The sequence below is a fragment of the Rhodamnia argentea genome, chromosome 6, assembly GCF_020921035.1.
Source record: "Rhodamnia argentea isolate NSW1041297 chromosome 6, ASM2092103v1, whole genome shotgun sequence".
Taxonomy (NCBI): Eukaryota; Viridiplantae; Streptophyta; class Magnoliopsida; order Myrtales; family Myrtaceae; genus Rhodamnia; species Rhodamnia argentea.
In genome coordinates this window covers 23,965,803-23,988,160 of record NC_063155.1, presented here as the reverse complement: position 1 = coordinate 23,988,160, position 22,358 = coordinate 23,965,803, and the positions used below count along the sequence as shown (strand labels likewise).

At 39.9% G+C, this 22,358-nt stretch overlaps 2 protein-coding genes across 7 annotated transcripts; one reads left to right on the top strand and one right to left on the bottom strand.

The window, feature by feature from the left end:
• Positions 1–9,657: 9,657 nt before the first annotated feature.
• Positions 9,658–15,648, top strand: LOC115749340 (serine carboxypeptidase-like 45). Its single transcript, XM_030686103.2, has 11 exons — positions 9,658–9,830; positions 12,552–13,093; positions 13,200–13,301; positions 13,424–13,519; positions 14,000–14,092; positions 14,192–14,271; positions 14,366–14,647; positions 14,766–14,890; positions 14,983–15,075; positions 15,160–15,277; positions 15,386–15,648. Exons 1-11 carry the CDS (start codon positions 9,658–9,660, stop codon positions 15,533–15,535), a joined length of 1,854 nt encoding a protein of 617 aa, XP_030541963.2. The 3' UTR covers positions 15,536–15,648.
• Positions 15,649–15,972: 324 nt separating this feature from the next.
• Positions 15,973–22,158, bottom strand: LOC115749341 (protein NEOXANTHIN-DEFICIENT 1). 6 transcript variants are annotated; one of them, XM_048280606.1, is made up of 11 exons: positions 21,744–22,158; positions 20,722–20,810; positions 20,553–20,636; positions 20,385–20,448; positions 20,134–20,180; positions 19,391–19,445; positions 18,944–18,982; positions 18,195–18,357; positions 17,095–17,158; positions 16,963–17,019; positions 15,973–16,518 (listed from the first exon to the last, which is right to left on the bottom strand). In XM_048280606.1, the coding sequence occupies exons 2-11, from the start codon at positions 20,784–20,786 to the stop codon at positions 16,287–16,289; spliced, it is 870 nt and encodes a 289-aa protein (XP_048136563.1). In that variant the 5' UTR covers positions 20,787–20,810; positions 21,744–22,158; the 3' UTR covers positions 15,973–16,286. The 6 variants fall into 6 exon arrangements, with proteins under 6 accessions (XP_048136563.1, XP_030541964.1, XP_048136566.1 ...); XM_030686104.2 differs by having other exon boundaries at positions 20,722–20,814; positions 21,744–22,157; XM_048280609.1 differs by lacking the exon at positions 21,744–22,158 and adding an exon at positions 21,663–21,687 and having other exon boundaries at positions 20,722–20,814.
• Between the last annotated feature and the right edge of the window lie 200 nt (positions 22,159–22,358).

Here is a 22,358-nt window from a genome sequence, read left to right as displayed (position 1 = left end):
AATTAAAAAGCTTTAATAGATTTCTATGTCATCACTATTCAATTAAGGGTTTTGGAAGGTCATTATGTGTCTTCACTTAGGGATTGATCGAAGTTTTCCATAAATGAATATAGATGGTATTTCACGGTGGGATCTTTAAGTAAGGCTAGGGTTAGAACAATAATCAAGGGTTTTCCATTTTAAACTCTTCAGCAAACCTTCTTTTAAGCACGAAATTTTACACCCTGCAATTTATTCTTCACTATGGATTCGCCATATTTACACATTGTTTTTCTGAGTAAGCATTTTGCTGGTCAAATTATTTAGTGACACGCGACAATCGAAACAATGATTTCGAGTCGCTATTATGAAAGCTAGCGCTCCTCGCTTGTCAGAACAAACATCCGTAATTAATATGAGATCGTTCGTGTTGTCGCTTTCTGATAGGGTTTCGGGATTGTCAAATAACGCAGCGGAATATAAATCTAAACCGAAACCCTAGACAGGATCCATGCGTATATTGAAGTTCATAGAAGTTCAAGACGTACCTTTTGAGGATCGAAGTTGAATTGACGATCGGTTGTGTCTGGATTAGCGCCCTAAGTGTTGCGCCTCTACCGGTATCCACACACACGAACCGAAGTCTCCAACGATCCAAGTGCTAGCTTACGGATCTTGGAGCTCCTCTTGCTTGATTGCCTTTTGATCTTCGAGACTTTCTCAAAAGATCTCAAAAACAGAGAACGACTCTCTGCGTTTTCTTTTTATTCTCATAGACGTCTCTAGGTTTTTTTTCCACGTCTATATATATCTTCAATATTTACGCATAATAAAAGAAGTGGGGACGGGCGATTCGGGCTCGCCAAACCGTCTATTTCCAATCGTGCGTTTCATCATTATCTCATAACATGCACGATCGTGTAAATATTTAGAATAGGAGAATAAATCAAAATCTACTTCTTAAGTAGATCAAGGCATAGAGAAAATATAAATTCAATTTGCTATTGTGTGCAACCCCGTAAGTTCTCTAAACATTAGCAGTGTGCTCAAAATCTTTTTTGGCCCACAAGTCATAAGCGGTCTCTAGCAACACATTATGACTATTTAAGTATAGTGAATATCGTTTTTTGACACAACCTAATCCACAACTGATGTTAGAGCATCAACCTTGATTAGTTCCTAGGGTAGACCGCTAACACTTTCTTCTTCACAATCTTTATAACACTTCATCCGGAAATACTTTATCCAAAGATCAGGCGAGACTTAAAAGTTCTATTTTGTCGTCGCTCGCGCTTCTATTTCTTTCACTTCTTTTGAGAAAAACTTCGTCCGCTTGGAAAGGGTATGTACAGTAAACGAGTTGTGGAGACAGTACGAGTTGAAACGTGTTTGGCATAGCTCTTGTATTAATGCTCTCTTTTCAGGTTATTAATCTTCTCAATATGGATTTCCTCTTTGAGAAGAGGCTTCAGTACAGCGACGTAACCTCGCTGGGTCGCATTGTGATACCAAAGGTCTGTATCTTTCATTGCGTTTGTGAATACATTATCTCTGTTAGAACACAAACCATCCTACCCATCCATTCCATAAGTGCATTGAGATTTTTGTTTCAATTCTATGCATTCAGATTTTTTTCTAGTAGAAAGAACAATGTATATCATCCATAGTCAAAGAACAATTTAGTACAAGTAGAATGCGGATGTGCCGGTTTCAGGATGGACAGATTGCAGGGAATGAATCTATTGGTATGAGCCCGTATGGAACTTATGATCTGTAGAGCACTTTCAAGTCAAAATGCTGACTTAAATTTACCTTAAATCTGACAGTAAGGTCATGTGCTCCCGTCTATATTGTGCTAATAATTAAGTTGAGTAACTGATCTAGTTTATACGGATTAAATCAACCAACTACATCAAGCTGAAGTTTAGCTTTTTCTTAAAAGTGTTAGAAACTCTGTGCTTTTGCAAAAATTGATTTGAAAGCACTTATCTGGTGGGAGAACTTATTCCTGCCAAATGATCCTAGGACCTATTTAAATTAGAGGAAGAAGATTAGTTTCCTCATGTCATCATCATCATCTTTCAACCTCTAAAAATATAAAATGAACCCAATTGAAACAATGGGAAAACATAAAGATTCGATGGAAGATGAACACAAGTATCATCAAAGAGAGGGAGGGGGAAAAAGGAGAGGATAAAATGTATCGAATTTAGGGTGCGTTTGGTTGAGGGAAAACTCTGTGAAAAAAGTAAATGCTTTTTGGGAAATAATTTTTCAGGAAAATTGTTAGTTTTTCTATATTTAGTGATATATGACCTAAAACGTTTTCTAGTAATTGGATCTCATTTAGAAAATAATTTCAATTTCATGACTTTATCTCATGCTAAAAAAAATCAAAATTTTTAATTATTTTTTTCTTTCTTTTTCTTTCTCCCTCTACCGCGACAAGCCGGCTAAGGCCACAGGCAAGCTCGAGCTAGCCGGCCCACGTCCGTAGCTTGTTGTCGAGACCGGCGGAGTAAGAAGAAAAATACATAAATAAAAAAAATTAAAGAATAGAAAAACATATAATATAAAAAAGTAATACATAAATATATATTTATATACTAAAAAGTTTGAGTGGCAATTTCGAGAAGTATTTTCACTTTTTTAGATTTAGGAATTCATTTTCCTAATTTTGTACATAAATTCTTTGAACGGTCCGGAAAGTGTTTTGCGTTGATTAAGTCGTTTTCGGGGAGCCAAATGAGTGAAAGTCCGGAAAATCAATCCCCAAAAAACACTTTTACTGAAACAAACGCACGCTTAAACTTTTCCTCCTCTGTTCTGCGAATTTTAAAATTCATCGGAATTTTCCGCTCGAATATTTTATCCCCCATTTTCCCTCATTGCTCAATCGAGGCATTAATGCACTTATTCCCCCCCAAAAAAAAACGCCTTATAATAACACTTATCTTGTGCGAATATAATACGTGCAATAAATAATATATAGTGCTTGTATACTGAATAATTTTTACTTCCTAATTCTTTTGTCCAGTTTGTAGCTGAACTGTGCTTCCCTCCCGTTGCTGAAAAAGAAGGCACGTGGATGTTTTTGGATGACATGTACTGCGAGATGGTGTGGACTTTCAGGTTCAGGTTTGTCTCGCACTTAACACCCGGTTTAAACGACTACTTTGGTTTCCTAAAACGACACGTGGAAAATCCTTATTGGACGTTCGAATAAGGGGGCCCCATGCTTAAGCTGATTGGCTGAAATTAACACCCAAATCAGATCTGGTCAAATCACTATGGTAAAACCAGATTCTGTAATTAGTTTTAGGACGCATCGGATCTCGCTTTTCATAATCACTTGCGCGATCAGATTTGACTGAGAAGTGCAAAAAAATTAGCATTTATTACTGGAGGAAGTTTTGGTAAACTTTGTTTAGCACATGACTTTTTCCTCTTGTTCGTTCTACAGGTTCTGGCATAATACTGGCAGTAGAATGTACCTTTTTGATAATGCCAGTAAGCCCAAATCTAAATTCTCTCTTTTCTTTTTCATTAATCCGGTCTTCATTTCCTGATTAACTGCTAATCAATTGATTAAGTCGGTAAGAAAGTTCACAATTAACTTGAAATTTGGCAGGAGACTTCATTCTGGAAAAGAACTTAGACTGGGGAGACAGTGTCAAGTGGTACAAAGATCGCGTGACTGGAACTTACGTAAGCATCGCATCTCATCATCTGCTGTAGTATTGCTTTTTGCTTCTCGAGAATGCGACATTCTACGGCAATTCATCGGTTCAAATCTCTGTTGTTAATTCTCCACCAACTTTCATTAATATAGTGTGTGGATAATCACAAGGATATGATTGATTAACTTGCATCGCAAAGCTTTCTTGATAATCAATCTATTGTGTTGTAGTAGATTAAAGAAGATCATGTTTATATGATTTCTCTCATTTTAATTAATACTTTTGTGGACAGGCTATTAGTGCGACGAAGATTGATAAGATAACAAAAAGCCAGTTCGGTTCTGACAGTAGCCGGAACATCATTGTCAATCCTGCTTTGCTTTCACCACCACAATGTCTCTCCCTGAACACATGCCAAAGTACAGAGAAGGACTCTGAGATGGCACAAGACTCTACAATGGAACAAGACTCCGCGATGGAACAGCTCGTAGTCATCGGAGAAGTTGAGGCCGTTGAGACGTACCCATCTAAGACCAAACCCCCACCGAGCTTCATTGAGACGAATCCGCCGCAGACCGAACCCTCGCTTAGCTTCATTGATCTTGATGACAGTGCCGTAGCACCGGCCACGATGGCTTATGATGAATTGTTCGCCATCGACACAAATTTGCCGCAGACAGAACCCTCCTTCAGCTTCATCGATCTTGATGACAATGCCGTAGCGCTGGCCATGACGGCTTATGATGAAATGTTTGTCGTCGAAACGAATCCGCTGCGAACAGAACCGTCGTTCAGCTTTATCGATACGAATCCACCGCCGATAGAACCCTCATTTAGCTTTATCGATCTTGATGACAATGCCGCAGCAGCGGCCACGACGGCTTACGATGAACTGTTCGCCGTCGATGCGAGTCCGTTGCGAATAGAACCGTCGTTCAACTTTATCGATACGAATCCACTGCCGACGGAACTCTCATTTAGCTTTATCGATCTTGATGACAATGTCGCAACACAGGCCACGGCGGTTTACGATGAATTGTTCGCTAATCCCGCAGGAGGGCACTCGTTTTGGAACTTTGGGGACGATCTCAACGATTTTGGGATGGGGCTGTCGATCACGCCGGTGCTCGAAAATGGCAAGAAGCTTGAAGATGTGCCGGAGCCTGGCTCCAATCCCATCAACCCTTTCTTTATGTCCATGTGAAGAAAGTGGGTGGGGAAACAAAGAGTTTTGCATCTGGTCATTGTGTTTAATTTAGTCAGTTCTTGTCTTTCGGATGTTGATGATATAAAAGCTAAGGAAGTGTTGTTGTGCTTTTTATCGTAGCAGATGTATCCTGAGTGTCATCTTCATGAGGTGAACACTCTTAGATGCTTCGTGTGTTATGCAACTTGTTTAGGACTAATTGGATAAAAGACCTTTTTAATTTTTTATGGCGTGTTTTCTTTCGGTTACATTAAATTTTTCTATTTCTTTTTCTGTGATTGGACAATTTTTTTTTTATGATGGAAGAAGGAAATCTTATTGATATTTTTTACGATTAAGGGAATAATTAATGCCAACCTATTAATTTAGTAATCCTCTCAAAATATCACCCCGTTAAGAATTGCTGAAAAGTAAAATAAAAAAAGAACTAGATGGTGATGGAGCAATACACTTAGAATGATCTTATGTTGGTTGACTTCTATTGATTAGGTGTATCCTAGAATGCTCAATTGTTCCTTAACTCGTCGTTTTTATTTTTTAGTACTGTAGAATTTGAGCCGTAGATGGGCCTGAACTGAAATTAAATTCAAAGACTGGCCCAAAATGGTCCGGTATTGCACAACTCAGGCCCAAATCAAATTTTTTTGGCAGATTCCTTACATTAACTTCTCCTCCTTCGGTCTCTCTTCCTCGCAAGACAACTCGCTTCTGGATCTCGATTCGACATGTTAACTAGATCCAGATCATAAGCCGACTCGTTTAAGCCACTTTGGCTCAGACCTGCGAACATCGGCTCGGTAGTTGTTTTTCTTCAACAGGTACTTATCAATCCATCGTAAGAGTTCGCAAGCTATGTCGCGCGAGGCGAATCTGTATGGCGATAAACTTTACAAATTACTCCTATATATAACGATTGGGATTAGTCAGCTGAAATTCATCTTTCATGCTAAAAATTCGGCGTTGATCACTCAATCGGTAAAAGATAGTGAAAATTTATTAGTATGTACAGTATATTCATTCATCTTTAGGTTTGAGTCGAGCAGTAAATGATGTCTAGGTTCTCAAAATGCCACCACCACATTGAGCATTGACAATTTTTTTTTTTTCCAGCTGTAAACGTGAATAGGACATAGCACTACAGTACAGAGAGTTAGCTGCACCGAATTTTATATAGAGGCCAAAAAACAAAAAAGAGGGGGTAACATTTTTTAGGAAAACAAAATAGGGTTTGTCATTTTCCTCAGTGGAAGCTTGTAAACTGGCCATGAAAAGGCCAGGAATCCTGTAAGTGGGCCTATCTGTCTGAGGTCTCCCTCCTTCGCTCGCTAGCACGCGCTGCAGGTTCCTTTGTTCTCTCTCTGTCCGTCTCTGTTCATCCAACCAAGCATTAATCAATGTTTATGCATAAACTAACATGCTAATGTGCATTAGTTTATGTTTACGGTGTTATCTAACGGCAGAACTCGCCCAAAAAAAGCACAGGAACAGAAAGGCTATAACTCGTGCCCTGTTGTTGGGGCATGCATTTGGTCCGAAAGAAACATTATTATAGTGAGTGGCATGGGACCTCCTCGGGTTCGCCACCGGGAACAAAAATGGCGAAATGATTTCTCTCTTCTGGTAGAAAAAAGGTGTGGGCACGAAGGCAAAGAATAAGGGAGGGAGCGAGGGAGTGGGGACACTCCTCATGTTCTAACCATTTCTAAAAGTTGATTTTGACCTAATCCTCATCCAGGCCAACGGTTCTTGATGCTTCCTGTCTTGTGTAAATCACCACGCAAACACTATGCAGCTATGCCGCAACTATGTTGATCTGAAATCCATCTGAGTTAGCTTAGCGCTTGTGGGTTTAGTCAAGAAGAGGCCATCAACTTGTAGATTCACGGTAAGGACAAGCGGTTTCAAGTTCCACCAGGAATCTCTAAACCTACTAGTCGAATTCGATTCCCTATTTTTTGGAACGTAAAACCTATAATGCATACCCTATAACCTGAAACCTACTCCATTACAGCTTTCACCTCTATTCTCAATTGGACGATTGTAGTGAATTATCAATTCTAATTATTACCATTTGCTGTTAACATTCCACTGACCACAACTCATATTTAGATAGGCGAAGAATGTGAACTATTAACAACGTAAAAGTCTCCGTCATGAATATCGCTGGAAGTAGAAGCTCGGACTAATAATTTCATATTATACACTTATCATCGAATGCTGTGAAATAGCGTAGAATCGCACGAAGATATAGAACAAAAAAATACAAAAAATTATTTCAAGTTCTAGACTCTAGATTTTAGGTTCCACCTCCTGGAATGTGAAATCTAACTGGCATAATAGGTTCTCTAATTTTTGAAATCTGGAACCCACCTTGTTTCCACTAATTCGGTTCTTCAATTCTAGGTTCTAACTTAGAACCATACTCATCCCTAATTTATGGAATCATATGTTACTTCCAACTTGCAAGAGAGTTTCGTGCTTCTTGACGTGAATCACGGGATTTGTTTTCTAACTAATCAGCACTGATTAAATTGCGAAGCAATGGAAGAGGCACGTTACCCTTAAAGAGGGGAAGAAGAAGAAGATGCATTTGAGTTTTTCTTCTTTCGTTTTTTTTTTGTGGCTAAGGTTGCCCTAATAATTAGTGCAAAAGATCATGATTAGTGTGTATTATGTTTGCTTGAGTGACGGCCACTCCTGCCAATCAAATGTCTCCCTGATCTTTTTTTTTTTTTTTTTTCAGAAAGAGAACCCTGTGGAGACCTTCTCATCATCATTCACCCTCACACCGTTGTGAAAGTTTGTATGGGAGTTAGAGGAGGTGGGCCTCCATTAGAAGGGAAAAAAGGGAAAGGGAATGATTTGAATCATCTTTGCGAACTCCAAAGTTAGAGAGGGAAAAACAAAAAAAATTTGCAGTGTGCCTCTTGTTGGAGAGAGGTCTACGCTTCTTTTGTTTGTGCTGTCGCCTTTTGTCTCCGTCAACACAAAATAATGTCGCTATTGAGCATGTCTGAACAGGCCTGACGTTTAAAGAAAAAACTTCTTGTTTTCCCAACATTCTCGAGTGGATATCATTGCCCTCTTGACCCCATCGTCACCTTTAAACTCACACTCAGCGAGAGAGAGAGAGAGAGAGCTATTGGACTCTCGGGAAGTTTTGGAATTTGCACATAGCTTTAGTAGTTTCTATCATGTGAGCTTCCATTGCAGGTCTTTATCTTTCGTGTTATCCCAGGGATTACACGATTGACGCAATATGTTCAGTCGAATTCATCGTTCCCTTGATATACATCCGAATCAGTTATGTGTTAGGATTTCGAGAACCCTAATCTTTTTACACAATTAAGCGGCTTCTTCATGTATCGCCGTGCGTATCCGAAATACCTTCTTGTAACATCGCTTTCGTTTATGTATTCCCTTCCACATTGCCTCCCTCAATCCTCCAAGCACAAAAATTCCCGAGCTGATAAATCCTTGAGACTCCCTCTGTGTCTGCCTCATTCAGCAACACGCGTGGTAGGGTTGAACAATGGGAACCGCGCAAATCGGGAAACACATGGACCGAACGGACTGATTTTGAGCAGTTCCCTAGGACACCGGTCCAGTTTCCGGTTCCATAAAATCGGAACCGGTATTTTTTTTTTTAATCTAGTTCTTGGTTCCAAGGGTGGAACCGCCCACCCAAACAGCCCAGACCGAACCAATTCTAAATTTGGATAGAAATGAGAAAAGAATGGTCATTCTGCAAAGGCAAATATTGAACAAATACGAACTCAAGGCAGCAACAATTAACAACTTGAATAAAGCTTACATATGAATGGTGCTGGTAGGTAGTTCAATGTTTATGTTGCAGGAAGTTGTGGATATGAACTCCATGTCCGTCGGCGATGAATCTAATTGTTTAATTACTTAAGATGCTTAGTATGACTTGAAGCTTAACTTATTCCGACTTGCACCACTAATGTGGCGGTGGCGGTCCAATGATATTTTAAACTTAAAAAGTGCTGCAATTATTGTGAATCCACCGGTTTCATTGGACCTTCCTGTGGCCAGATCAAACCATCCAGGATTAGGTGGTCCGGTTCCCAATTCTAGAAACTGGGAACTGGTCCTTCTAGTCAATTTCCCAGTTTCATGGTGGGAACCGGACCTCTCGGGAACCAATCACCCCTTCAAATATCTTGTATAACGTGCCACATCCCGTGGCTCCTCCATTTTCTTTAGTCAAAGTCCTTATGATTCGCTTGTGCCCTTTGTCAAAGAATAACTATCTTGTGGCGAGAGATATCAGAGATTGGTTTGGCTTCAACCACCAGTTTGGTCAATTACCAACCCTAAAATACTCTCGCAAGAGTGAGCAAACATTTCTAGATGCTCGTCTTTGCACATTCTCTGTGCCTTCTTCGCTTTGAACGACAGAGCAAGACTCTATCGCATTTCGACGTCATTCTCATCTCATCAGATTAATTACAGTGGGAAAGTGACATTAGTGGACTGATAATTGAGAGTCAAACAAAGGCATGTTGTGGCCTTGTGGGGTATAAATGGGCATTAGCACTTTCCGGGGAAGACAAAGTGCAATGAGAAATAATGGCATTATCAGCAAAGGAAAGTTGTCTTGCTTTCGAATTGTGCACAATTAAAGTATGATAAAGAAGTGGTTTGGTCAAATTTTGATTTCTTTCGCGGAAAATGAAAAGACAAGCTTTACTTCCATGTCAAGATTCTAGAGAAAGCTTCACATGAACTTCATGCCCTTTCATTGCCTTGGTCAATGGGATCCTAGAGATGAGCACTCGTACAGTGGTAGAACCTCACAGTGAAATGATTCAGCAAGATCAGAAGCGTGAACCGGATGAATATCGAAATCAAATTGCTAAGGCGTGGATTAGATCCGGAGCTTTGAGGACGCCTGTTGAAGACTGGTCTTTCGGACTCTCGCCATGCGAGATCACGATACGGTACCAAAAGAAGAGTTAAGTGGCTCGCAAACCGGCCGTAGAAATAAACAATCTTTATCGTGAAAACAAACAGTAGATGAGAAACTCGTGCATAACTCAATGCGCCGGTCGCTTTACATGCTTACGTAAATATTCCCGCTTATCACAATCTATAAGAGAACCATAGCAAGCAAGGATAACTCTGATTGAATTACTCATACCGGGTTGACATAAACCAAATACATGTCGTGCGATATTTGCTTTGGGAATGCAATAAGCAATCTAAACCCTAATCGGGATGCCTCACTTCATACATCTCATGCGATATCTAGAGATATGATGAGCAATCTAAATCCTAATCGGGATGCTTCACTTCATCCAATTACGATGGAATATCATGGCATACAATCACATAGTCAACTATCAAACAAAACCAACATAACAAAAACCCCTGCAGAGATTACTGGAGAATGGAATAATGGGATGTGGGTTTGTACTGGGTCTGAAACATTTTTATGGGAAAACCCAAAAAGAGAGCGGGTAACATATTTTTATTCTATTCTTGAAGCTGACATATGCCCGCAGGGATCATCATTCCACCATGACTTTTTTCACTGTTTTGTTCTCAGGTTGGGAATTTTTTTTTATCTTGGTGCAGCATAATGTCATCTGTTCTGAACTTTTTTTTCCCGTATTTCACCAGACCAATGGTGTAATAGGAAAAAAACAAAAAACAAAGTTAAAAATTCTGTAAAGTCCCTTTCTTTTCCCATCGAAATTTGAGACTTTGGCTTCACATTGGTCTTCTATCCTTTCGAACACTTGCCCCGAAAGCACCTGGGCTCTTCTTCTTTTTTCACCCTTTTTTTTTCTTTTTTCTTTTGGGTTTTTGGCCCGCATGCTTTTTTCTAAAACAAACAAAAGAGTAATAAGAGGTCTGCAACTTCCGTGACCAAGTCAGAATTTTGATTCTCGTCCTCTCTTTTCGCTTTTCTTGCACTGTTCTTCTTCTTCCCTCTCGGCTAGGAACAATCTTTAGTAGGCCGGACTGCTCCGATATTTGAATTGAAAATGTCAGACACTTAAAAAGAAAGTTATCCAAAAAGTTTTAAATTTATTATATTTTTATCAACATAGACTTTTTAATTATGTCCATCCGGTCAATTTTGGTCGAAACAGCTAATGTGGATGACGATAGTTCTATGTGACATGACCGGGTCTTGGCATGAAGGATGTTTTATAATATTTAAGTACTTTTTTAAAAAAATTAATTAATTTTTTTATTTTCCCTTCTTTTTTTTTTTAATTGTGGCTAGCGAGTCGAGGCCACTCTCGCCTAGATTTGGGCAAGGCAGCCTTGCCAAGATCTGGGCAAGGCCAAGCGAGGGCCACGACCCACTCCAGCCATAGTAAAAAAAAAAAAGGAAAAGAGAAGGGAAAAAAGGAAAAATAAATAAATAATTCATAAAAGATATTAAAAAATTAAAATAATTGCCAATGTTACCGCTAGCCATGCTACGTAAAACGTAGGGGTGAGCATGGTTCTAGGGTAGAACATAGAACCTAGAACTAGACTGGTGAGAAACATGTTGAGTTCTAGGTTCCAAAGTATGCATGGTAAGTCCTAGATTCTAAAAATTGAAAAACATGTTTCGACGAGTAGGTTCCAAGTAGGTGAACCTTAGAACGTGGAACCCGTAATGTGACTTGTAATCACTTCTTGTGTTTTTCTTAGTATATCTCTTCACACGATTTTGAGGTATTCCATGGCATCGCTTAATGAGTATGCAACTTGGAACCACTAGTATGAGCTTTCATTTTCGGTAATATTTATTAGTGGGACTTTTACTTTGTTAATATTTCATATTTATGTACGTGTCTAATATGAGTAGTGGTCGGTGAATTGTAGCAACAAACGTTGGTCATTAAATGTGATGATTCTTTGCAATCGTTCAATTAAGGATACATGTGGAACCTATATAGACCTTATGATAGGGTAAGTTCCAGATTCCAAAAACTAAGAAACATGTTCCGACAGGTAAGTTCCACGTAAAATATGTACAGAATCCGAAACCGCTCACCCATAATCAAATGGTTGGCGTTCACATCAGCAATTTTCAATCAAAATTGACCAAATGAACTCAATTGGCACAATAAAAAAGTTTATAATATGTTTGGACTTTTTGACCCACTTGTATTGTTGAAATGTATGCATGTTATTTCCTCTTGCTAATAAACTCAGTCGGAACCAATTCGCGGGAACTATTCCACTAGCAATGACGGTGTCTCAGAAGAGATACAAAGGATGAAGTAACGTGCACTAGATTAGTAACTTGCACGCAGTATTCGCTAGTTTGCTATCCATTTCGAATCTACCATGTTATAAAAGAATAGATATATGTTCATTGAAAGTAATAAAACTTATCACGAAAGTACAATTGAGTATTGAAACTTATCAAATCGGTGCAATCGGGTCCTTCCATTAACTCCATTCAATTCAGTTCATGGCAAATATTGACGTGGTAATTTTTTATTACATTCTCTCACCTACGTGGTGCTGGTGTGGCTAAAACAAGAAAAATAAATCTAAAATTGACGCCGTTATGATCCAAATTTGTTTTTTAATGTGGATTTGATTAGCCAATTGATTTATAAAGCTATATGAGGAGCCGGGAGAGCGATCACTCCTCGTTTTAATAAGAGTAAAAATATATTTCTTGTGAATTAATATTTCCTGAGAAGGAAAACCCAAGCATGGTCCACTGGTCACGTGGGCCGCCCGCATCGCTTTCAGCTCCAACCCTCTCCTGCTCTCTGTTTGCAACAAACAAAAGCTCAATTTATCTTTTGGTTTTCTCTTCTTCCCCCATCAAAAAGTTATGTTCTTTTTGACAGCAAAAAAACAGACACCATCTTTATATACCGCCTCTCTCTACTTGGTCTCTCCTCTCTCTCTCTCTCTCTCTCTCTCCCTCTCTCTCTCTATAGAGTCAGTGAAGTGCTCGAGCAAGAACATTACACAACAATGCCTTCATCGTCCAAATGGGTCGCCGTATCGATGGCCATTTCGTTGCTTCGCCTCCTATCTCATGCCCCGGCAGTGGAATCGTCTCTCGCCTTGTTGGACAGCATCGCCTGGTTACCGGGCCAGCCACCTGTCGGGTTCCGGCAGTACTCGGGCTATGTGACCGTTGACGAGCAGAAACAGAGGGCTCTGTTCTACTACTTCGCAGAAGCGGAGCTGGACCCGGCTTCGAAGCCTCTTGTTCTCTGGCTCAACGGAGGTCCTCGAACTCGTTCCCGACCAGTTAGTACACAGTTTATGATGTAGCAAAGTCACACCCACGTTCTCTGATCTGGATTAGCGTTTGTTCTCTGTGCTATTCCCAGGGCCCGGTTGTTCATCCCTTGGAGTGGGAGCGTTTTCTGAGAATGGACCGTTTAGGCCCAGTGGAGATGTGCTCGTCAGGAATGAGTATAGCTGGAACAGAGGTACTAAAAAAAAAAAAAAAACTTCATGCAAAAATGCAAAGATGAACATTTTTCTCAGCTTTCCTTTTAGCCTTGCGGGGAGCTCAAAAAAATTCTTACTTTCGCTTGTTCTTGAAATGCAGAAGCGAACATGTTGTACTTGGAAGCGCCGATTGGAGTTGGGTTCTCTTACTCAACCGATACCTCCTCTTATGAAGCTGTCAATGACAAGATCACTGGCATGTTCACTTGCCTTTATACCTCTATCCCTTTGTCATAGAAAAGAGAGAAAGGAAAACCAAACAAAAGACTAGAATTTGTCTTCTTTCTCGATCTGCAAGAACGTTTAAACCTCATCGAATTCCACATAGGTTGAGAAAATTCAACATTTTGAAGAGACAAGTTGATGATGGTCTGGGAAAAGAGAGAGAGAGAGAAAAGTGAACTTCTCTCTGATCCTTTCCCACTTTTTCATCTTCCAATTCACTGGGTTTTTATTCTTCGTGTGAAATCCTTCTTTGGGTTCTTTTTGCACCCGAGAGTTCTAAAGAATCTCTCTTGATGGCGCAGGGCTATGTATAGTCTCGCACCTTTCCCTTCATACGATGTTTACAGTTCCACTGTTCTCTTTTTGTCTGTTCTTTTTGAGTTGACGCAAGCTTGAAACTTTTTCATAGACTTTCTTTCTTTTCTGAAACTTCTTCAATCTTTGTCTATAGCGAGGGACAATCTGGTGTTCTTGCAAAGATGGTTTGTCAAATTCCCACAATACAAAAACAGTAACCTGTTCATTACTGGGGAGAGCTACGCAGGTAGAATGTTTTTTCCACCGCCACTGTTTTAAGGTCATTCAGACGTGACTCAATGAGTTCACACTGAGCCTAAGCATCTGTTTTCTGTGTAAAATTCAGGTCACTATGTTCCCCAACTGGCAGAACTCATGCTTCAAATCAACAGGAATGAGAAGATGTTCAATCTGAAAGGCATTGCCGTGAGTATTTCTCATCATGTACTTTTCAGATGCTTGATGGTTGAGGCAACACTGATCTCAGCGAAAATTCTTCGATCTCGAACTTCTATTACAGCTGGGTAATCCGGTTCTTGAATTCGCTACTGACTTCAACTCGAGGGCCGAGTTTTTCTGGTCACACGGATTGATTTCAGATACGACGTACAAGATGTTCACTTCCATCTGCAATTACTCGAGGTACGTGAGTGAATACGCCCGTGGTTCCGTTTCACCTATCTGCTCGCTGGTGATGAGCCAAGTTAACAAAGAAACAAGCAAGTTCGTCGACAACTACGATGTCACGCTCGATGTTTGTATAGCATCTGTAATGTCGCAATCTAGACGTCTTAGTCCTCAGGTGAGTCAGTATATCAAACACAGATTTGCCCCATTAAAAAGCTCTCTGTATCACTGCATCCTAGCTTCAATTTGTCCTACACTCTATCAACTTGAGTTATAACATTGACATTTCGCAGGGTGTTACTGAAACTATAGACGTGTGCGTGGAAGATGAGACGGTTAATTATCTTAACAGACAAGATGTGCAGAGAGCCCTCCATGCACGGCTTGTAGGAGTTCGCAAATGGGCTGTTTGCAGCGAGTAATGTTCTCCTCAGATGCTAAATATAGTTCTCGCAACTTTTTAACTTCTCTCTGTTAACTCTTGCTTTTGTCTAATTTTCCAAACGGCAGTGTTCTTGATTATGATTTGACGAACTTGGAAATACCAACAATTACTATCCTAGGCAAACTAATAAAGGCCGGAATTCCGGTTCTGGTTTACAGGTAAAATTTCTTCTTAATTGGCGAAATTCCTGGCCAACACGATTGAATCAAGCAACTCTAATGATTTTCATGCTCACGATACAGTGGAGACCAAGATTCTGTAATTCCGCTAACCGGAAGTCGAAGACTTGTCCATGGGTTGGCAGAGGAATTAGGTCTGAACGCCACTATTCCTTACAGAGTGTGGTTTCAGGGCCAGCAGGTGAATTTGCTTTTCATTTCTGTGGTTTAGGTACTTACGGAAACCTCTTGTTTCGCCTGAAGAATCAGAAAGTGATCGATGGCTATTTGATCATCTGATGACCTTCAGGTTGGTGGGTGGACTCAAGTTTATGGCAATGTCCTTTCATTCGCCACCATCAGAGGAGCATCGCACGAAGCACCGTTCTCGCAGCCTGAGAGATCTCTCGTCCTCTTCAAATCCTTCTTGGAAGGGCAGCCTCTGCCACAAGCGTTCTGATCTAGTGATCAGATTTAGGAAATGAACCTGAGAGTGTGAACAAAGTCTGAATGTAAAAAGTTGCTGCTGTTTGCCTCATAAGAATGGAAAATTTAATTGGTTTTTTGCTTGTTGCTCTGGTTTGTCCACCCCATGAATTGTAGAAGTTTGTAAATCTCTTGGGAAGGAAAGAAATAGAAATTTTATTCAAGGCGGCACTTATGTTATTGATGATAAGATCACCGAAGTTCCAACTGAGATGTACTTTGGTGTGGAAGTTGTAATGATCAGATTAGACGCGATGAAATCTCAGAATGGATGCGCAACTTGATTTGAATGGAAAGTCTAGATGAGTGTTCAAATGACCTGTATACGAGTCCAACGAAGTCTCGAAATTTCACACGCAAATGCCTTTCTCTTTCATCCTTCAACTCGGCAAATGTAGTTCCGAAATGGGCGAAGACAACTCCAGTGATGAGATCTCTCCGATTGAATGGCCAACTTGCCTCGAATGAAAATGTCTAGATGAGTGTTCATATGACCTATATACAGAGTCAGATGAGGTCTGGAAGTCTCACACGGAAATAGCTTTCATATTTTCATTTCTAAAATGCAGGTCCAAAACGGGTGAACACAATTCGAGTGCTATAACTCTCATCAGCAACAGGATGAAAATTATGAGCAAAACGCTGTACAAGACATTTGAGCCGAATTATATATGAACTGTCTACAGAGAACAAAACTCAAGCATAGCCTAAACAATCTTCTCAGCTCACCAGGTCACTAGAATGGGAGCTTCCACATGCATTTTCAGGCTTCTGAACTCCAAAGCTAGTATGGGCTTCGATAACATGACCAATACACTGGGATCTTGCACATTAGCCATGAACTCCTCACTCATCAAGTCCAGTGGATCAGAACCTCGGGATCGTGAAGTTTGGTCATTGTCGTCTCTTAAAGCATGAGACAGCATTGACACTTTAGCTGGACGTACCAGTCGCACCCTAAAACCAGAATATATGAATCAGAGACCATATCTGAAAATGGCATGCCATTGTTAGAAGTAAAGCAGCAAGTCCTTCAATCACACTAACTTTTTCCCAAACAGGGATTTATTAGTAAAATTTTCAGGTTTGAAGGGAAAGGGGAGGGTAAAAAACGACTTTCTGATGTTTTGGGACAGCCGAAGACTTGCATTCCCACAAAAAGTAAGTAGGAAAAGATTTTTTTTCATAAATCTTTCTCGCCCTCTGATACAATAGGATAGTGAAGAGAAACCTAAAAGCATGGCTCTGTTTCTAAACCTCAGGAAGTAATTTAGTAGCAGACGCAAACTATCACAATCTCAAGTTTTAAGCCCTTCTGAAATTTCCAGCCCTCATGTAATTTCCCTTATGTTGAAGCTATAGTGAGTAGACAAAACACACTAAAGCGATGACAGGAACAACCTGCATTCGATCTGGCAGGAATATTTGAGAAGGTTGGGATTGTACTCTGTGCGACCACTGCAATTCACAAGACAACCTGATGATCAGCAGCATGAAGTTGGATTACAGATCAATTTCGTTAAAAGGCGTCACCTGAAACTAGGAAGCGACATTCTGATTACTGGGCTGCTCCACTTGTCCACCTTCAATGCAGGCACTTCATTACAAATCTCACAGATCAGATGGCATTCAAACGAGATAGCATAATATATACAGGCAATGCCACACAGAATACATAATTTCTTGAGGTACCAAATCATGAACCAATTCTCTAAATGGGACCGAGTTCAATGCTGAGAGGCAGAGCAAGTTTACCCTAGTATCGACAGAACATGGAGGGCTCAAACCCCTTGCGTATGAAAGCATAAATTTAACGAGAATAGGACCCAGTAGTCTGTGTTGGAAAAGGTTATGCAGAGCAAGATATGCATGTCAGTTATTAGGATGATGGAAAGAGGAACTATCTTTACCTCATATTTAAAACAGAATCCAAGCAAGTTCACTCAGCTCACTATCTCATGGACTAGGAATGAACTATCGTCAAATATAAGACAAGTCCTGAAAATCGGATCAAGATTATCCTCAATAAACCCATGTAATTAGACTAGAGTGATGATTCAATATAACCGTTTAGCATAGCAGCTGTTCCATTCCGGAGCATGGCAACTAAGCTAAGTCATTACAGAAACATCCCTCCAAGAGTAGAGAAGCTGCAAACAGTTGATATGCAATATGCTATTACTGGGTGGAAAGAGCGCATGCACCCCATATACATTCAAACCATTCGACCAGTGGGGTCCACCCGCATCTTCACATGTGAATGCACTGACTCATTGATTCAGATCATATGGATCCATCCAAGGTGCACGCACTTGCTCCACCCAATAATTTTCCAAGCTAGAAGTACTATGTGAAAGATTTTGCAATAATCATTAGAGAAACAAAGGTAAATGGTTAGGTTTCCACGATTTGTTTCCACTAAGATGTCTGACTACGGCTTATTTAAATCAGTAGGAGTGTCCATTCAATGCAAGATGAGAAAAGCTAGAGTTGAAATAAGTCATTAAAGTGAACGAACAAAGTTGGTCGAATCAACTACTTGACACTGATATATTAGGGTACCAAATGGCAGGAAAATCCCCAAGATTCAATGGTATCAAAGAGAATTAAAGAATTCACACGCCAAAATGTACCTATAGTTGTGAGATTGATCCTACAAACATCCAATGCTGAATGATCGTTGATTTCAGACACTTGAAGATCCATCTGGTCCTTCGGGCTATAAGCACCTACACTGAGCACGTTTAGTAACCCATTCCTTTGGTTCTCTGGTCGCCTTGAGACTGGAGTAATCCTCTGAAAAACTTCACGGACATCAGACATGTTCATAGTTTCTCAAGCACATAATAACACTTAAAGGAGCACAACAATCAAGCCAACAAGGGATATGGATGAGAAAACTCATGAAGTGAATAGAGACGGAAAAGAAAAAGGGGACATTAAGTACTAAACAGTCATGACAAAACATAATCTTGGACATTATTGGGGTTTATAGGATACTCCTAGGGCTACACAATCTTAATCTTGTTTCACACCTTCAAAGCAAATAGGTCACTTACAATGCTCACATTCCATAATAATATTTCCACATTTGGAGTGTTTCGTTAATGAACAGCAGCCAGCCACTATGGCCGTGTGGTGAAATATGTCAATCTCAATGGCTTAATAAATCTGGAATACATTGTTTTTCTTAACATGAATACATGGCATACATGGCAAACAACAGGATCTGTATAAAATATAGCATTTATGTGCATCGAATACAGCATTTAAAGAAAAAGATCTTGAAGAGTTTGAAATTCTATATACATGATAATGCAACACATGCTAATCATATGTTGATAATAAACAGTGGCAAACAAAAAATATAGACTGAGCTTACTTTTGAAAACCTGGCAACCTGACTTGGAAGCCCAACATCCTGACAAAGGGAAGGTAAGCTTGATATCAACATCTCCATAGAGTTAAAGTAGTGTTACTAGTTCACAATCACAAAAACCACTTCAGCAACATTTCCACAATAAGGTGCAACAGCTCTTCAAAGTCAATATCATCCACAAGTGTGGCTTTCTGCTACTGGTGCGCTGGAAACTCAGGAAAAGTCACTATAGTAGAGCTACGGCAAATTTTGACTATAACTTTTTCTAATTTGGCTATCGGCAAACAAGATATGATTATCTGAAAGCTTTCATCATTAAAAACTCCTACTCAGATAAAGGAAAGCAACTTTAATTAAACATCTATAGAGTGGAAAGCTATCCCAAAAAAGATTTACAGGTCAAAACATAAATAATTCCACATTAGTAGGCAGTACAGCTCAAGTTTCCACCTTCCGTCCATGATCACAAGCCTCATAACTGTTAACAAGCACCTTAGCAGCCCACCTGTTCAAGAATTTTAGACCTCCATTACATTATTGACAACCTACATGCTAAAAGAAAACCTTGAATTATGAAGGCAGTTAACAAAACAAGAGCAAATAACAAAATGATGCGGCAATTTTTTAGAAGAGTTCATCGTCACAAAACAGTCACGAACTCGCTAACAGTCACCAACATGATGGAACAAATAAAACCACACTAAAAATTGCAGTTTCTTTTGGCTAATTGGCAGACTGGTTTTTCTCATGACATGAACTCCAAGCAAGATGTTGAAAATTGACATGTTGGTTAGTCCACTTGCAGAAAAATATAGAGTAGCCCATTGTTTATTCTCATAACATGAACTGAAAACAAAATGTTAAAAATTGCATGTTGTCTAGTCCACTTGCAGAAAAATATGGAGTAGCTCATGTGATTTTGTGCAGTTAGTAAGTGATTCTTTCTGATTATACTAAAAACAAGTGACAATTTGATACCGACTATCATACAAATTCCTGGCTTCTAATGAACATAGTTCGAGTGCTTAGTTGCTACTGTATACTTCTACTGTGCAAACCAAGCCGGCTCCCAGCTTTTAAAGCGTTTCCAAATGGTGTGTTCCCGACTATTGCACGAGAAAAGCATTGGACGGTCTCATGGAGAAATCAACAGCCTGAAGCATGCAGCGCAAAAGAAATAGGAGGAAACTTACGCGCAAGATGTTGGTGGGTTCCATACAATTCCTGCAATCACCACAAGCTGGGAGAATAAACAGTTTAAATGTTAATGGAACATCAAAACCTCTGAAAATATCACTTTATCTTCAGAACTTTTTTTCCTTTTTTCCCTTTAAATTTTTGCAGTTTGAGCTTCAAGATGGTAGGTTCTCGGCAGGAAGTCACCGCTTGCATTGATGAAAGGCACAATATTAAGACTTGACAAAGCAATTATCAACTATGCAACCTCATCAAAGACCCCAGCTGGACTGTCGTCATAACTGGCCAAGAAGAATCCACCGAGTGTATATCTACAAAAGTAACAAACTCACATTAACATGCAAAGAAGAAAATGGTGCTATAAGCGCACAGTTGTCGCTTCTTGATTCAGAAAAGTAGAGTAACTGATGAATACCCAAAAGCTTCAACTAATCTGAACTCCTTCGGAATGAACGCTCGAGCTGTTTCTGCTTTCACAAGATGAAGCTGATACAGGGCACTGATTGGAAAAAGATATGTGCCTTAAGAAGATCACATTGAACGTCAAATAACAACAAACCACAAAGAAAGTGCACTGAACTTGCCTGCCTGTGAATTTCCACGGGGGCTTGCCATAGCCTCGTGATCTTCTTGTATCACTAAGTTCCATGTGTTTGTTACAGGCTTGATGAAACTAGCTTCAAGAAAGATAACAAGGGGCTAGTTTCAATATGACAAGAAAATATGAAGAAGGACCTCTTTTAAAAAGACAGTCCCAAAATTTAAATGACTGGAACTATCTGATTCATATAGTATCCTTCCCAGAAAAAGGGAGAACCCATTCTCTACAAAGATGCTAGTGAGATCGTCTAGCAAATACAAAAGGACAAATCATGGAGGACGAAATACTGGAGCTATAAATGGACTGAAGGATGAAGATAGCAAGTTAGCAATTTGACATGTAACATGGTAGCATTCCATGAACATGTACGTGACCACCACCATGAAAGTGATTTCTGCTGTTCTAAAAGCAAAATAAGATATTTCAACTATACGGGCACACATGCGCAAGTTGGCATAAAAAAAAAAAAAATCCCCAAACAGCTCCATGTGCAGAAATACTTCTTCTGAATCATTAGGCACAAGATAATGCCAGTACTTGCCATTTCTCTTCACGCTGTGCCAATCAACAAACGCAGTTTAACAACTTAACAGAAGAAAATTTTCAACACAAAAAAAAGGAACAATTTGGCCGAAATTGAGCTATCAAGAAGTCATCTTTAGGGGCTATTTAAAAGCTGCATGGGCTCAGGCCACCAGTTCCTGCCCAAATCCCAACATTTCCTCAACGATTCGGTTTCCACATTGCATAAAAAGCAAGGAAATACAGCAAGAAGCTCACACAGGAACTCGAGCAGAAGCATTCAAACAGAAGAGGCGCCACAAGGAAGAACACGCCCGAAACGAGAAAGACGCGAATGATTGCGCAGCGCATTAAAGAAACAACAAATCAAGTGTCAAACGACACAAACATTAAAAGAATCACCGAATTGACGAAACCCCAGGTCTGAGCGATGAAGACCCAAGTTGTTGCCTTCGAAGAAGAAGAAGAGTACTGAGGTCATACCTTCAAATGACGAAAGCCCAGAAGGGTATTTAAGTAGAAATTGTGCCTTTGAGGCTAAAGGCGAGAGCTTTAAGGGCGAGAGCGAGTTGGCGAAGAAGATGTCAAAACTGAGAGAAGGCAGAGGAGAGGTGAATGGAAAGTGTTCATCTCTTATCCGGGTGGCATACCATGGGTTATTTTGGCGCCAACCGAAAAATTAGCGTAAGAACCAAAAACCATCGACAGAGAAAGCAAAACCACTAGAGGGAAAGGGCCAAAAAGAGAAGAAGCTTGTCCCAGAAAAACAAAAGGCCACTTGTTAGTTCTGTCTCCATGGTTTATACTTGTTTATATCCCGCAACTTCTCGTTCAGGACCCCAGTGGGCGAACTTCAGACTAACGACGCAAACATCGACAGGATTGGAGATTTTGATCAGGCTCTCTCTCTCTCTCTCTCTCTCTCTCTCTCTCTCTCTCTCTTTAATAGTACTTGGAGACTTGCTTCCCCTTGAACTTGAAGGCAAACTGATTTTATTCAAAAGAACTCCAATTATTAGTTAATTCAAAAGTACGAAGGATAACCTTTTTGGCCAACGAGTTAACTGCTTAGTGTAATTACTGTAAATCGAGTTTTCA

Coding starts and splice junctions, on each gene's coding strand:
- LOC115749340 (XM_030686103.2), top strand. CDS start 9,658: ATGAGCACTCGTACAGTGGTAGAACCTCACAGTGAAATGATTCAGCAA. Junction 14,093..14,191: donor TACTGGGGAGAGCTACGCAG/GTAGAATGTTTT, acceptor TGTAAAATTCAG/GTCACTATGTTCCCCAACTG. Junction 15,278..15,385: donor TGTGGTTTCAGGGCCAGCAG/GTGAATTTGCTT, acceptor GATGACCTTCAG/GTTGGTGGGTGGACTCAAGT.
- LOC115749341 (XM_048280606.1), bottom strand. CDS start 20,786: ATGGAACTTAGTGATACAAGAAGATCACGAGGCTATGGCAAGCCCCCG. Junction 20,449..20,552: donor AGATTAGTTGAAGCTTTTGG/GTATTCATCAGT, acceptor TTACTTTTGTAG/ATATACACTCGGTGGATTCT. Junction 17,159..18,194: donor GATCAATCTCACAACTATAG/GTACATTTTGGC, acceptor TTTGTAATGAAG/TGCCTGCATTGAAGGTGGAC.